The sequence below is a fragment of the Carassius gibelio genome, chromosome B4, assembly GCF_023724105.1.
Source record: "Carassius gibelio isolate Cgi1373 ecotype wild population from Czech Republic chromosome B4, carGib1.2-hapl.c, whole genome shotgun sequence".
Lineage (NCBI taxonomy): Eukaryota > Metazoa > Chordata > Actinopteri > Cypriniformes > Cyprinidae > Carassius > Carassius gibelio.
The window spans coordinates 15,342,316-15,359,190 of NC_068399.1; the positions used below are offsets into that span (position 1 = coordinate 15,342,316).

Sequence of the window (16,875 nt, forward strand, 5' to 3'; positions counted from 1 at the left end):
AGTCATACGCAGTTTTGTTAAATTTCAGTATTTCTGAACTTGTTTTGTTTTATCGTACTTATCAATAAAATTTCATGTCAGCAGCACGTTTAGAAATATATTTACTGAGAAAAATGGTGATGTGTTCAATAATTATTTTACCCGCAGTACACGGAGAGGGTGACCTCATGGAATCCACCATTTTGAGGTCACATGACCTCGGTTTCTCCTGTTATCTGAGAAATTACTGATACGCTTTCAAATGACTTAAAATTGAGCATTTTTATAAAGCCGTCAGTAATTTTCTGGTTTCCTTGGTAAGGCACTGCATCCACACCACTAGGTGTCAGTATAAGCACAACATGAAAAATTGACTCAGTGCACCTTTAAATCTCCAGCACCTACATCTGCACACACATGCCCTAAAAACACATCGCACAAACCAAGCAAAACTGAGAATAAGCTTCATGCATATGTGGACATCGCACAGGAAATCGTATTTTCACAAGCACCAGCTGATTTCAGAGTTGGTAGTGAACTGTCACACCAGAGGTGACCAGTAGAGGCCGACACTGGACTACACACAGCGTGAGCGATGACCATGTGACTACAGCGCACCAATAACAGGCATCGCAGCCTAGGAGAGAGGAGAGGTCGAGGCGATGGACACACTACCAGCATATACACGTGCCTGCCCAATGCCACAGTGATGAGAGAGAACACGTGCGTTCATACCGAAGTCACATGGTGAATGATAGGTGTCAATGGACGGGTCGACAAGGTGATGGGGGTGGAATGAGAGATGGGGTTTTGGTTACCGTTGGTCCGTACCATTGGTCTTACCACAGAGGAGGGGGTAGAGGAGGAGGGGTCAGCTGGCTTTAAAGAAAGGCAGACAGATGTAAGCTATATCAGCGCCAACCACCCACTGTACACCTGTGTGTGTTCGTGTGGGAATTTGTGTGGAAAAGTGTCCGTCATTGTGTTTTGAGGTACATCTGTTGGGCCTTTTGCAGGGGAGACGCCTCATAGCACGTCTGTCTTTCTGCCAGCTGGGGGCGCTACAGCACATGGTCCGTTTGAGGAGGAGCCATACGCTGTTCTGCAGCCGCAGACTGGAGGATGGGTTGGTGACACACGCAGACACATGCACAGATTCCATATCTCTCACGAGCCGAGTCGAAAATCTCTCAGCAGGTCTATCACGGTGTGTGTGTGCTGCAGTGATGACTGTATGTGTGACTGCATGTAGGTGTGTGTTTAATTACTACATGCAGAGAGACTGATTTCTAAATCCTCTGCAGTGCCACGGTAGACTAAAATGTCTGACTTTATGTGTCACGCTTTTAGTGGCGATGACAACTCAATTGATTTCATTATGTCTTTGCGGTAAAACTGCAGAGGATCTGGCAACCTCAACCATGCATGTAGCACACACATTACAGAACTGGGTCAACGGTATTACTCGTTCCAAATGTGCATCTGTGAGACAGCTACCGTGATAAAGTCTCCACACAGAGCCACTCTGAAAGGGCCGCTCAATATCACAGATATTGTCTCACATTGCACAAATATACAGGTTTGGCACACACTGGTAAACGCTGCCCCCTGGAGGTTACAATCATGCCCATCAGCGAGAACTTCAGTTATTAGGTGAGTCATGAAAATATTATATATCATTTATTAGATAATATTTTTTATTATAATTAAGCACTTTTAAACTCATTTCCCACCCCCCCATGAGAAAAAATAAATAAATACATAACTATTATGTATTCTAAATAATTTATTAATGTAGAAGCATCAATCATTTGCGCTGCATTGCATCATTAGTACTATGTGAGCCGATTTTCTGATGAAAATTAATATTAATTAATATGCAAATGTTTTCTCACAAAACATAATTTCATGTTAGTCAATAGACATTACTTTAATACATCAAAACTGGCGTAGCCAATTAAGTTCGGTGATTGTTGTCCTGTCAGCCAGTCAAGAGCTAATGAAACAGGGAGCAGGCCTACCAAGAATGCTGCGCGGGTGTAAGAAAGAAAGAGAAAAGAGACAGAGGGAAAACATTGAAAAAAGGGAGGAAAATGCAGAACAGAGAGACAGAAAAGAAGAGGCATTCATAGAGAAGGATGCAATGTGGCATCGTCAGCAAGACAGAGCGGGCAAACACTCCCATCTCTCCACCCCCTGCTTCTGTCCAATCAGACGCCGCGAATCAGAGAGCGCCTCCAACAGGCAGGGAGGACAACGCACTGAGAGGAGCAGAGCGGCCTCAGGGGGAGGAGGGGTGACATTAACGCTTTTCTAAGGGAGAACAGAGTCGTCGGGTTTCACTCTAATCTCCGTGTAGCACTGAGAGGAGGGACTGGCTATCAGCACGGATTCATCAGTTTCATTTCAGATCACTATTCAGATCGATTAACAGGTTAATGAAGCATGAGAAAAAAAATGCTTGAGTTTTCTCAAAGGAAAGGAAAGGGGGGAACAAAAAGAAATCAATCCAAACACAATGCTGGGTCAAAGGTCATGCATTCAGATCAAATCAAATGCTGGATGAAGAGAAAACTCCAACCAAATCAAACCCAGTCAGTGCTGAAATGGATGTGTATAGCAACACAAGGGGTATATCTCCAGCATAACTGCTGTCAATCATAAACAACCTTCATTCACACATTTTGATCAGAGAGCATGGAGCTGTAGTCTTGTATCTGAAATACACTATTCAAACGTTTGGAGGCAGTCAGATTGACTGATTGATTGAAATGTATCTTTGTTTACACAAAAAATACTAAGCAGCACAGCTGTTTCTAGCATTGATTTAAAAAAATTTTACTTCATCAGCCAATCAGCATATTATAATGATTTCTAAAGGATCGTGTGAAACTGAAGACTGGTGTAATAACTGCTGAAAATTCAGCTTTGCATCACAGGAATAAAATTACATTTTAAAATATATTAAAATAGAAAACGGTTTTATTTTAAAGTGCAACAATACATTTACAATATTACAGTTTTTACTGTATATTTTAAATGGCCTTGTTGTGCAAAAGAGACTTCTTTCAAAAACAATACACATTTTATTGACCCTAAACTTTGAAAAAGTCATTTTTAAAAGTACCTTTACATCAAAACACTGACAAAGTGTTTTGCCATTTTAATGAACTATAGATCTAAAAATGAATCTAAAGATGCATTTCCACAGCATGCATAACACACAGATATGGAATACAAGTTTCTTCTCAAGAGAATCTGGGCTCTTCTTTCAAAATCAGTTTGAAGGTTTATGAATTGATTCAATAGTAAAGAAACATTTTAATGAGTTACCGGCAACATTGATAAGATTGATCTTAATGTAGTGATTTCCAAAACAATTCATCAGTCTATATTAACCGTAAAGCCGGAATATATCACCCTGAGTGCTATACAAGGACATTCATGCCTAGGTGTGCGGGTGGAGGGTTAAAGCAACTCATCTTTGTTAGCGTGGGAGGGTAAGGGGGGTGCAGGCAGGCAGATTGAGAGAGAGATTACTTACGTTAACCTCTGTGATGGCTATATCAACAACACTACCCACTACAATAAGGGCATCAAACGTGTTCCATGCATCAACAAAATAATGCTGGACGGAAAACAACAAAGAAAAAAAAAAGAGAAATGAAAAAGAAAAGGAGAGAGGAGAAAATAAGGAAGAAAACAGTTACACATGAACAATTAACTCACAGAAGACATAAGGAGAAATCATAAAAATCAAATGGCGGGTGTGAGGAAATCAAAAAACGAAATCAGAGAATCCCATGATGACCCGGGACCTGTCATGCTCCACAGCAGCAGTCAAACATCCATCAAAAGCACCCTGAAAAGAACGGCCGGGGGTCCTGGGTTAGTTCGGGTGTGACTGTTAGTTACAGCAAAACAACATACATCACGGCCTGGAGGATGAAAAGAAGCGCTCGCTCGCTCTCGTTCACGGGGGCCTACCGAAAAACTCTCCTGTACGAACACTTTTTCTCCTGCCCTAAATAACCCTCTCACTGCCAGAGGGCGACCTGCCACTGCAGCTATCTTGCCGTCGGAACAGGAAATGAAGAGTTGGAGGAGACAGTAGGAGCAGAGAATGACAGGAAGCACAGGGGGAATGAAAGACTGAAGAGATGGACAGGAGAGCAAAAGAGAGAAAAGGAGTTGGGAAAAGAGAGAGAGAAGAGAGAGAGAGAGAGAGAGAGAGAGAGAGGTGGCGATGTACTTACGTTGATCTCACTCAGAATGACGTCTATAATGCTGCCAATTACGATGAGGAAGTCAAAAACATTCCAGGGGTCACTAAAGTAACCCTACACAGGACGAGGGGAAGGTGGGGGTGAGGGGTGAGAGAGGGCAGTTAGAGAGGCAGAAATGACCATCACTAGCACTGCCGTACCCATGATGCATGAGCACAGTCAACCCACAATGCATCTCGTTAGCCAAACACCATTCAGAACAATTATGGACTTTCAGGAAATTACTGATTAAATCTGTTCGTTTGTGTCAATGCTCTCATTTACAAGGAAAAGATGGTTTTCGGGGCAGCGGATGGCATCTCTACCAACACCATCTTTATCTGATTTGTGCTTTATAGAGCGGGAAAACCTTTAATGGACTGGAAATGGCTGCCAAGTTATGCGAGAAATGAAACTCTTTAAACACTAACTGATGGAATTAACGTCTTAAGGCAGGCGATGAAACTCATCTCTGAAGAAGAGCGAGAGAGAGAGACTGTCGTTTTACGTTACATTCACTTCAGTCCTCGTCTGGGGCAAAACTAGTGACTAAAACATTTCAGGTCGAAGACTAGGGTTAAATAAGTGAGACGTGACATTTCTGAAGATAAGCAGCGTGTTATCCGCTGTAAACAAACAAAAACCGGAATGGAAAACATTTAGCCTGGAGGACAGCTGTAAAAAGTGTTAGTTAAACAGCACACGATTCAAAACACTCTCAAGAAAGAACTGTGTGTAGTGCATGCTGGGACTTCAATTTTAACAATAGCTTAAAGTCTAATAATCTCAAATATGATTTATTTTTTTATATATAATATATAATTTCATTTTAAAGACTTCAGGAAAGTTCCTCTAAACAAACGTCTAATAATAGAATGATTTGGAATAAAAATAATAAACCCGCATGGCGTACCCTGGGTTTGAAGGCGATGAGTTTGAGGATCATTTCCACAGTGAAGAGGCCGGTGAACAACATATTGAGGATATTCATGGCTTTGCTGAAGGACTGAGATTGGCCATGATGCTGCAAACGCATAAATGATTCAAAAAGATTAGATTTGTGTATTGGAGTATATGCGTATTAATTCAGTTATTGAGCATACTGACCTGCATGGCCAGGCAGATGGTGTTGAGAAGGATGAGGGTGAACATCAGGTACTCAAAGTAGGTGGAGTTGACCACGTACCACACCTTGTACTGATACGGGTTCTTGGGGATGTACCTGCGCAGGGGACGGGCCTTCAGGGCATATTCCACACACTGACGCTGTACACACACACACAGAAGAGGATGGAGATGTAACTAGAGTCAGGCTTTTAATCGCTCGCTGTGTTCCTGTAGAGATATTGTCATCAGTCTACCTGGTTCTTGTCCAGCTCACAGTTTTTGTACTCTTGCTCTCCCTGCTCCTGAAATGTGACAATGACGAAACCTACGAATATGTTCATCATGAAGAAGGCGATGATGATGATGTAGATGATGAAGAATATAGAGATGATCACACGGTAGTTGTAGACTGGGCCAACATCCTCGGTATGGGAGTCGATGGCTCTGTAGAGGAGCCTGTGGGAGAACAGAGAGCTTCTTGTCAGCGTTTCAAACATTATTTACATATATTTAAAACTGTTTCCACAAAAATATGAACAAGAAATGTTTCATGAGCACAAAATCTGCATATTAGAACTATTTCTGAAGGATCGTGAGACACTGAAGACTGCAGTAATGATGCTGAAAAATCTGATTTGCCAAATCAATGATATATTTTAAAATATATTGCAATATAAAACAGTTCTGTAAAAATGTTATAACATTTCACTATATTACTTGTATTTTTTAATCAAATAAAAAAAATGCAGTCTTGGTGAGCATTAGAAACTTATTTTATTACAAAACAATAAAAAATCATAACATTAAACTTATGAAACTCATGTGTAAGAAGAAGTATGTGTGTGAGCAAGTGTGAGTGTGTTTGTGTGTCGCACCCTGGCCAGCCCTCAAAAGTGGACACGGCAAACAGAGCCATCATGCCCTGCAGGACATCATCAAAGTTGAATTCACTGTTCTCCCATGAACGCTGTGCTTTCTCTGGCTTCCCAACATTCCCGTCTTTGTATAATATATAGGACCCCCTGTAATACACACACAGAGTGCACACACATACACATATGAACAAGCTGGTTTTTTCCCATAAATGTTACTGTATTTGTTTATTTTCCAAAGGCAAATGGAGTTACCGGCATTCGGCCTGTGTCTGTTTAGAGGTGTCTGTGCAGTAGGAGAATTTGCCCTAGAAAACAAACCCCAGTTTACACACATGAACATTTTACAACAGCACATACAATGCCACAGGACTAAAAATTCAATTCATTTTTTTTATAGAGAAGTAGATTTTTAGCAGTGATGTACTGTATAACCCGGTCACTGTTTTGCTCAGTTAAGTATGCATCGTGAGACAGCACAACTTACCTTGAAAAGCTGAACACCAATACAGGCAAACATGAACTGCAGCAAAGTGGTGACGATGACGATGTTCCCGATGGTACGGATGGCTACAAACACACACTGGACCACATGCTGTGGATGCAAACACAGCTCTCATTTAAAACAACATCACACTGAACGGAAAGTGTAGGTCAGACTCATCTGAACAGTTTTTGGGGTGATTTTTTTTTTGTGAATGAGAGACTCACTTTGAGGCCCTTGGCTCTGTTGATTGCTCTCAGGGGCCTCAACACCCTCAGCACTCTGAGAATCTTCACTACATTAATGGCACTTGACCTGTGAATCACAGCACAGTTTGGCACCACCAATCAGAACGGCTAATTACTGATCATGTGACAACACTATCCAGAGAAGCAGATGCCCACAGACAGCAGTGGAGTTTGGATACATTTGATTAAACACACTAATCAAATAAAAAAAAAAAAAAAAAAAAAAATGTATGTTCACACCAAAGACTTTTACAACTTTTTTTTTAATGATAAATTGTATCAATTATATATATATATATATATATATATATATATATATATATATATATATATATATATATATATATATATATATATATATATATAGACAGCAGACAGCATCTGTTAATAATAATTGAGTATTATTTACATACTTTTATAGTATTTATTAATATATTATAGTATTTATTAATATTTGGATATTTATAACAATTTAGCTTTCGTTTTTACATTTAAAATTTCCATTCTATTTTTAGTCATTTTGTTATGTGCTTTTTAAAATTATTGTATTTATTGTATTATATAACATTTTAATAAATAATTATAAAAATGAAATATTTTTTAAAAAGTTATAATATAGATATAATATAATATATAATATATATATATATATTTTTTACAGTTTTACACACACACACACACACACACACACACGCACACACACACACACACACATATATATATATAACTTGTTTTAATTGTTGTAGTTGTAGTTTATAATAACAAAACTGAGTTGGTGGACATACATAGAATTTGATTGGACATTAGTATCAAAAAGGGTGCCACTGAATATGTTGTGCCATGAGAAGCAGTAGTACTAGTTAGTTTGGCAAAAGATACTTACTGAATTCCAGAGGAGATCAGAGACACACTGACCACCACCAGATCCAAAATATTAAAATAATTCCGACAAAATGAACCCTTATGTAGGAACGCTCCATACGCTGTCATCTGAGAGGAACAGTGGACAAATGGAGAGTCAGTGAGGATTTAGATGAGTATGAAAGAAACACAGAGAGGGCTGTAGTAGGAAAGATATTATTAGCATGAAATGAACTGGGACACTTGGACCTTTAAAAAGTACATTTACCTTTAATATGATCTCTATGGTGAAGATTCCTGTAAACACATAATCTGCATAGCCTAGAATCTATCAGAGGAAAAGAAAGACACGCACATATCAAAGCCTCGTAACAGCAGCGCTACAAATGTGATGGACATGTCAGTGTGTGTTTGTGTGTACCTGATTCCTGAATGAGTCATTATTCACTGGGTCCTCCGCTGCCAGTGAAATACTGCTCAGCAGTATAAAGAACAGGATTAAATTGGTGAAGATGTTATGGTTTACAATCTTATGACACAAAACCCTGAACCTACAGAAGAGAGAGAGAGCGGAGAAAATGGGTTTGAGAAAGAGTTTTGGATCTTGAAAACATACTAAATAGCATAACCCACTGATGTGGAAATCAAGGTCTGTACATGTGTTTGTGCTTTTCATACTTGTTAGAGGAGCTGAAAATAAAGAAAGCTTTGGCTTCTGGCATGGGGGCAGCTTTCTCCTTCAGCTGAATGTCGGAGAGCGGACGTGGACGAGGACCTACTGGCATCTCTGGCTCCTCATCGTCCTCCTCTCCTGCTGAAAAGAACAAACAAGAGAGACTTTTCGGAAAGAATTCCACACGTCATCCATCCCTCAACATTTCCATATTACTGTAAAAAAAAAGTGAAGATGGCAGAGAGCAGGAAATGTGTTGAACTTGGGAGAATTCAACAAGGGTAAAAAGAAGGATCTTTGCTCAGCTGAAAAACAATCCACATGGAGTGCTCCCAGAGCTGAATAAAACAGGCCCGGGCTCTTCTGTGGAATTGCTTTTGACCGTTTCTTCAGTTTTTTTAATGACATGTTTTTAACACTTTCTCTTAACACACCTGGGAAATCGTTCACAGGATATGGATTCTTCTCCTCATTCTCCTCCCCTGTGTACTCATCGATGTTGATCTAAAATCAGAAGGCAAACCATAAAAAGCCATTTTAAAATATTTTATATTATTATAAATTAATAATAGGCTTATAAATAAAAAATCCTTAATTATAAGGTAATTAAAAATATGAATTTGCATCTTTAAATGTCTAAATATTTGTGTGTGGCCTATATTTTTAATTTTCAATGACAGAAAACATTCATTTAAACAGTAGTGTCTTCTGTTTGATCATGTTTTTGTTGATACTCCATGCTGTGTAGCTAATTTGCATTTAAAGAGACATGCACGAAAACGGTGCGTTTCCGCTTCCACTCAAAATAGGCATTTTCAAAATGAAATTATAGATGATCTGTGGATTATTTCGAGCTGAAACCTCACAGACACATTCTGGGGACACCTGAGATTTCTATTACATCTTATAAAAAGGGGCATAATAGGCGCCCTTTAATCTGTGTTTCTATGTGGCCTCTTGATAGTGACCTTAGTAGCAGTTGGCGTCTCTCCATCAGAAGTGATGGATTTTAGTTCAATCTTTTCCTCTTTCTTTTCATCCTCCAGAGGTGGTTTCTCAGAGTCCTGACGCTTCTCTGGACTGGCCGTTCTGTAAGACAGAAACTGCATCATAAATGTGTCCGTGTGCAGCTTTACGGTCCCACTAAGCACCTGTATTTACAGCTCTTCAGAGGGGCAAAAACACTTCTGTAAAATTATACTTAATTCTCTCAGTGTTAAACTAATGAAGTCATGACTGATACACTTAATGAGCTCATTAAGCAGGGGGCAGTTTTACAGGCCCTCAGAACGTCTCAAAGCATTGCACTCAGGTGAACTGTGAGTCACTGAACCTAGCCAGCTTCTTCCTCTCTTTCTCCTCCTCTTCCTCTTTCTGCGCTGATGTCAGACTCTCTGCGTCTGCCAGGTTGTCCACAGCAATGGCCAAGAAGACATTCAGGAGGATGTCTGTTTAGAGTTCAGGAGGTCAGGTTTTGATTAGTTTAATTATCAACTCTTTGATCAAAATCGTGTTGTGTTAAACCAGTTTTCTTTAGGATACAGTTTCCGCAGATGAAGAGGATGATGAAATAAATGCAGACGAGCATGCCAGGAAAGGAGGGTCCACCGTACGCCATGATCCCATCGTACATCACAGAGTTCCAGTCCTCTCCGGTCAAAATCTACCACCACAAAATCAAACAGGGGTCAGGTTTGAAGACACATGAAGAGTTGCGTGCTGTGGATCAGACTGTGGCAGAACCTGAAAGACGGTGAGGAGAGACTGGGGGAAGTTGTCGAAGGTGCTGCGGCGCGTCTCGTCAAAGTTGAACTTGCCACCAAAGAGCTGCATTCCGAGCAGACTGAAGATGATGATGAACAGGAAGAGCAGCAGAAGCAGGGACGCGATAGAGCGCACCGAGTTCAGCAGAGATGCCACCAGATTACTGAGAGAGTTCCAGTACCTGAGAGAGGACAGCCAGCATTAATACAGAGCCACACCACACTGGTAACAAAACACACTCTTTAAAATAAAGTTAAATGACCATCCCATAGACAGCAAGGGTCCTAAAACAAGTTAGAGTTAAAAAATCGTAATTTGTGCTCTGAAGATGAATTAAGGTCTTACTGGTTTGGGACGACATGAGGGTGAGTAATTAATGACAGAATTATAATTTTTGGGTGAACTGTCCTTTAACACATACCTGGTGATCTTGAAGATGCGGAGCAGACGCACACAGCGCAGCACAGAGATGCCGAGGGGTGACATGATCTTTATTTCCACCAGGATAGTCTCCAGAATTCCACCGCACACCACAAAACTGTCGAAGCGGTTAAAAAGGGAGACGAAATAGGCCTGTAGGCCCAGGCTGTACATCTTCAGCAGCATCTCACCAGTAAAAAGAGCCAGCATCACCTTATTGGCGATTTCTGTAACCACAGAACCAACACATCCATTCACTATGAAAGTTATACAACACAGAGAAGAAATTAATACTTTAATTAGTACTTAAAATAATATGGGAGTCATAAAAGTAGCTTCGCCAAGGACAACTAATCAAAATATATAGTACATCACACATACACTTTTATAAATATTTGACCGCTCAAGGATGCATTGTTATACATTTCACTTGCAAAAGTATTGTATATTGAAATATATAAGCTATAGAGTTGAGTACCTTGCACATTGGTGAGCCATTCTGGCTGCTGGTGGTGCTCAGAGGCAATGGTAAGTGTGTTCAAAAATACCAGGAAAATCACCAGCCAGTAGAACACATTTGACTTCACTGCTGCACGGCACGTGCGCCGACATAACCGATTCCATCGGCGTGAATATCGACTGCAAAACAAAGACAGAGAGAGAAATACAATATAAAACATTCAAAGTCTGTACGATCTGACACCATTCTTACCAGCCGGGATAAATATCCTTTCAGTATTCACCAAATGCACTTTCTGGAAACACAACAACTATGCGTGTTTGTACTGGCAGTGATTGAAAAAATGCTGCTGCTCTCAATTCTTTTGGCATCTGTGGCAAACAACTCTAACCTGAATAACACTGGCAGTCTGAACTCGTTAATGGATGTTCAGCCACTGATTCAGAGGGCAACCGTGATGATCAAAACACAACACTGGCATTGAAACACAACAAACACACAAACGCACACACATAAATGAAGAGCAGTATGGGAGGCAGCCTCGCCTTCAGACGGGATGTAATGTACTAACCTGAATTTGGATTTGGAGATCCTATTTCTGGAATGGAAAACAGAATGTATTATACATACAGAACAGACACAACATCATGAAGGACAGCGTTTCCACAGAGACAGCAGAACTGGGAGGGGCAGTCAGGTGGGCCTGATCATACATCATCAACACTTCAGAGCACCCACATGATGATGAGCAGAAGCAACTGAGTGCCACCCACATGTGATAGATAGATAGATAGATAGATAGATAGATAGATAGATAGATAGATAGATAGATAGATAGATAGATCACACTGTGTTGCATTGCCTTGACAAAGGTTCTCATCATTTACAGTGATGACATATTCGCCTTGTGATATGTAAATGAAACTGTTCATATGATTTAACTGTTCACAGATTTTTAATATCCGTGGGAATGTTACTTTTATTGCTGTGTATTGCATGAATGTTCCTGTCTGTGTTTGTGACATAAAACACTGATCACTAATCAGCTGGAAAACAGAGGACAGCAACAGATGCACACAAAAAAAAGACACTGAAGATGACGGGAGCGCCAGGAGCCGCCCACTGAGCCCAGCTGACCTCACCTACCAGCAAACCATTTAAAACCAGCTCTCAACCTTACATCTCTGCAAATATCTGAATACTGGAAAGAGTAAGTCTGAAGCGAATTAAGCATGGAGGGAAATACAAATGAAGTAATTGAGAAATTAGAGGAGAAGAGATGATCAGGAAGGAGAGCAGGAGGAGGAACGGGATGCTGTGGGGACTTACGCCATGCGAGTACAGCAGGTCTCTCCCTCCATGTCTCCAGCTGGAGCATTATCAGTGTTCACTGACTCATTTTCACTGGCCGGCATACTCACTGCATGAGAGAGAGAGAGAGAGAGAGAGAGAGTGTGTGATGAATTACCAGTAAAAGATGATACTCATTGCTCATCAAAGGCTGGTTTCACACACACACACACAAAAACTGACTTTCAATCTCTAAAGGACCCTTACTTGAGCTTTTACACTGGCACACTAACAGCAGAAATGACCAGGATTCAAAATCAACACTTACCAATTAAGAAATTTGAGTAAAAACTGGCCATGAGAAGTAAAATGTAGTTTTAACATAATGCATATAACATAACACATGAGTCTAACCATACAATAATCTGAACCTTACTAAGTGAGATGACAGATTCAAAGACCGACCAGCTGACTAAAGAAAAAAACATCTGCCATAACTTTTGCATTATAACTTTGGCCTACATATTTTTTTTTTAACGCATGTAAGATATTCCTCACAGCAAGCCACCAAAAAGAACACATTAGGAACCAAATTAAAGTGTTTGTTCAGAATGTTTGTGACGGGTGCAGTTTTACTGAGAAATTTACTTTTTTTTTTTTGTATACGATGCTTCTAGAAACACAAAGCTGTTTGTTACTAATAAAAAAAGGCCTAAATGACAAATTCAGCTGTTAAACCTGTCAAAACTATAATAAAGTCATAATATAAAAACATAAAACATGCAACATTATTCATTTTAAACAGAAAGAAAGAAAAAGATAAGAATAATTGATTATATACAAAGAAAGTTGTTACTGAGCCTGTTCTTATTAAATAGACAGTCTTGATGACAGCCAGCATATCCATGCTCAGATGTGACCTTTAATGTTTAATATGGACCATATGTGAAAATGTCTGCCCCAAAATGTGTTTGAAAAGAATCAAATCCCCCATTTCATCAACACACACATATACTGTGCTTCATAGGTGTCGAGTCTGTGAATGGATCTTAAATTAAACTAGACCTCAAACCAACAGAATTATAAAACACTTAATGATTTGGATGGGTTCATTCAGATTTCAAAACAAAACCAAAGTTGGACAAACTTACCAAAATGCATCATGTAAAAGACTAAAAAAAAAAAAAAAAAAAAAAAAAAACAAGGCTAATCTACCAATCAGCATGCAGGCCTACTGTTCCATCTCATTAACATGCACAAGGGGCGGGGTCAAGCAGGGTCTCTAAATTCCATGCTGCATTTTTATTGGCTTTGATCTTTTCCCCTAATTCTATTTCTTAATAAAAAATAAATAAATAAATAAACACATTATCATCCAGACTACACCACCCTTGGAAATGGGATTATGGGATTATGTTTGATCGGATATTCTGAGACAGGATTACAGATGTCAAACCGTGACATTACATCATCAGTATGCTGATGATGTCTCGTGTAAATTGATGTGTTTAAAATGAAATGAATATTACTCTTGTAATTCATAATTAAGATAATAGAAATAACGTAAACACTCTAAACAAATATGAAGTAGATGGGAGTGAAGCAACATAAATCAGGAGAAAAATGTCCACAATACTTTGCAATCTATTTCTATTAACATCTCACAATGGCTGTTAAAGAGAAATCACAACCTCATAGTCAGAACCATCTGAACTGTGGTGTGCAAAGCAGAACTGTTTCTATCTAGGCATCACATGCAGATCACACTGGAACAGGAGCATGATGTGAGACTACAATTTGCTACAAAGCACCAGATTCTGATTCAAATACCTGGAGAAAAAAAACCACATGCTACAAGTCCAGATATTTCAAACAGAAAAACGTACACCATCCCAAAAGAGCAGTGAGTCTAAATTTCAAACCTCTCAGATGTTCATGCTTATCATCATTCAGAAATCTAAAATACGGAGAACTAAGCAGGGAGACCCCATCGCCCTCCATACCCAGATTGACCAGTCTGGGCGGGGAAGGATGGGTCGGGGGGTCAGTATTTAAAGGTCTTGTTGCACTTTTCCCATGCAGACGCAAAAGTAAACCGTGATTGCTATGGAGACGCACACGCCTTACGAAGCAGAGCTGCTTTTTTCTTCACCGCTCCACGGATGTACTGTAAACGATGAGTCTTCCCTGAAAACAACAGAGCGTGACTCAAACAGTCAGAGACAAACACAGTCAGACAGATAACAATGCCACCAGCCCGCTCTGTCCCGAATATTTATGTCTAAATAAGGCGGTCACAAAAAACTCAACACTTGACACTGAACACTTAACATTAAACATCACTGTTAATACAAAAAATACAAATAATCTGAAGTGTAGTTCTATTTTGAGCCACTAGATGTGCGTCAGCAAGTGGACTGCAGTATATCTCTATATATTGTCTGTGTGTGAAAGTGTTTTCCCATCTGATCTCAGTTAGGGGCTAGACTGACAATACACAATCTCAGGCTCTGAAATACCAGAGTCAAAAATAAATCCAAATACACACACACACTTCTCTATATATACTGTATATCCCTGAAGGGACTTCCCATTCACATTTATTATTCTTAATATAAACAAATTATACAACCCTAAGCCTAAAACTGGCATTTTCAACATCTTTTTCTATCTACTGTAGATTACTGTCTAGACGTTTTCTGAACCTTTTGTCCCCCTCAATGACGCTTGGTCTGCTTTTGCTTGCTTCTAATTCCTAATATGGATAGCAAAACCTGCCCAAATACAAACACATTCAACGATCCATTTAAGTTTTGGATTGCGGTGAGTTTCTGATGGAGAACTCTCATCTGCAACTGAACCGATCCATAACATATCTGAATATTGTGTATACAGAAATAATCTACATCTGTAACAGCAAGCAAGAAGTCTTCAGGGCATGTTGGCAGCCAACCTCACAATCAATATTTAAAGTGAGTTGCGGTTTATAGAAAATGGATACTGTTTTCATAATGACAATAAATATCATAAATGGGCATGTCAAACTAGCTAAAAGAAAAGTTTGTGTTTTTAGTTAATTTTACCCTTATTTACAACAGACTTAGATATCATGCCTTGATAATGATTGAAGTGTCAGAGATAAAAGAGACAATATCTCATCTCAGTATTAAAACAAAAAAATAAATTAAAACAATAGCAAAGTCCTAAGGTAACATTTCAATATACTCATTTGCATTTAAAACCAATTTTTTACATTTGCATGGACAACGCTTTTGCAAAAACGTCTCAGATAACAAACTTAAGCAGATTAATTTGCCCCACCCTGGTGCTTCTCTGCTTCATACTTACGATTTCTAGGCTTGTCGTCGTCCAGTCCCTCGTCGTCGTTCTCAGGGTCGATATCCTCTGCCTGCGTGATCCAGTCCAGGTAGCCCTTCAGATCCTCCTCTAGCTGCTGCTTCTCACGGAGCTTCTGGAAATCGCCGCGAGCTTTGGCCTTTTCTCGCTCTTTAGAGAACTCTCTGAGAAATGGAAAGAGAGAGACTTCCTCTAAATATCCATCCCGTAAAATAAACAGACTGAATCAGAAAAAGTGTAAAAAAATTCAAATTCAAAAATATTTTACAAGTGCAATCAAATATTAAAAACACTTCTATAAGGACTCATACCATTGTGGCCGAGAGAGCTCAACGAACTGCAAAGAAGTTTATTTGCAGTGTATTTTTTTGTTTGGTTGTGTTGTGAGCATTTGAAATCCATTTATTGTCTAATTGAGTAGTTTTCAAAAATTGCAGGTGTTTTTTTTCTATTTGCAGTGCATTTCTTTGTTTGGTTGTAAGCATTTTCAGTGTGTGTGTTGTCAAATTGATGAAGTTGTTTTCTAAAATTGCAGGTGTTTTTTTTCTATTTTCAGTGCGTTGAACTCTCTCAGCCACCGTAATACACAGCTGTTCAAAAGTTTTTTATGCTCACCAAGGCTGCATTTCATACATTTTGTCAAAAATACAGCAAAAAAATTTAAATGTTGTTAAATTAAGTTATATTTATATACATATACACTCACCTAAAGGATTATTAGGAACACCTGTTAAATTTCTCATTAATGCAATTATCAATCAACCAATCACATGGCAGTTGCTTCAATGCATTTAGGGGTGTGGTCCTGGTCAAGACAATGTCCTGAACTACAAACTGAATGAAAGAAAGAAAGGTGATTTAAGCAATTTTGAGCCTGGCATGGTTGTTGGTGAGTATTTCACAATCTGCTCAGTTACTGGGATTTTCACGCACAACCATTTCTAGGGTTTACAAAGAATGGTGTGAAAATGGAAAAACATCCAGTATGTGGCAGCCCTGTGGGCGAAAATGCCTTGTTGATGCTAGAGGTCAGAGGAGAATGGGCCGACTGATTCAAGCTGATAGAAATGCAACTTTGACTGAAATAACCACTCG

The 16,875-nt window shown here is 39.3% G+C and overlaps 1 protein-coding gene across 4 annotated transcripts in view; it reads right to left on the reverse strand.

Annotated features, from left to right (window-relative positions):
* The window catches only part of cacna1c (calcium channel, voltage-dependent, L type, alpha 1C subunit), a 136,480-nt gene that overhangs the window by 18,460 nt on the left and 101,145 nt on the right, over positions 1–16,875 (reverse strand). The window contains exons 9-32 of one of the 4 annotated variants that reach the window (XM_052553968.1): positions 15,772–15,944; positions 12,463–12,553; positions 11,705–11,731; positions 11,152–11,312; positions 10,675–10,900; positions 10,233–10,434; positions 10,032–10,152; positions 9,823–9,937; positions 9,458–9,578; positions 8,924–8,993; positions 8,495–8,627; positions 8,238–8,367; positions 8,085–8,144; positions 7,839–7,945; positions 6,935–7,022; positions 6,711–6,818; positions 6,479–6,531; positions 6,227–6,373; positions 5,606–5,807; positions 5,352–5,510; positions 5,158–5,268; positions 4,236–4,319; positions 3,524–3,607; positions 826–858 (exon numbers count right to left, since the gene is read on the reverse strand). In XM_052553968.1, the coding sequence (XP_052409928.1) occupies positions 826–858; positions 3,524–3,607; positions 4,236–4,319; positions 5,158–5,268; positions 5,352–5,510; positions 5,606–5,807; positions 6,227–6,373; positions 6,479–6,531; positions 6,711–6,818; positions 6,935–7,022; positions 7,839–7,945; positions 8,085–8,144; positions 8,238–8,367; positions 8,495–8,627; positions 8,924–8,993; positions 9,458–9,578; positions 9,823–9,937; positions 10,032–10,152; positions 10,233–10,434; positions 10,675–10,900; positions 11,152–11,312; positions 11,705–11,731; positions 12,463–12,553; positions 15,772–15,944 (2,806 nt within the window). Of the gene's footprint in view, positions 1–810; positions 859–3,523; positions 3,608–4,235; positions 4,320–5,157; positions 5,269–5,351; positions 5,511–5,605; positions 5,808–6,226; positions 6,374–6,478; positions 6,532–6,710; positions 6,819–6,934; positions 7,023–7,838; positions 7,946–8,084; positions 8,145–8,237; positions 8,368–8,494; positions 8,631–8,923; positions 8,994–9,457; positions 9,579–9,822; positions 9,938–10,031; positions 10,153–10,232; positions 10,435–10,674; positions 10,901–11,151; positions 11,313–11,704; positions 11,732–12,462; positions 12,554–15,771; positions 15,945–16,875 lie in introns of all 4 variants that reach the window. The other 3 variants (XM_052553966.1, XM_052553965.1, XM_052553967.1) reach the window with 3 other exon arrangements.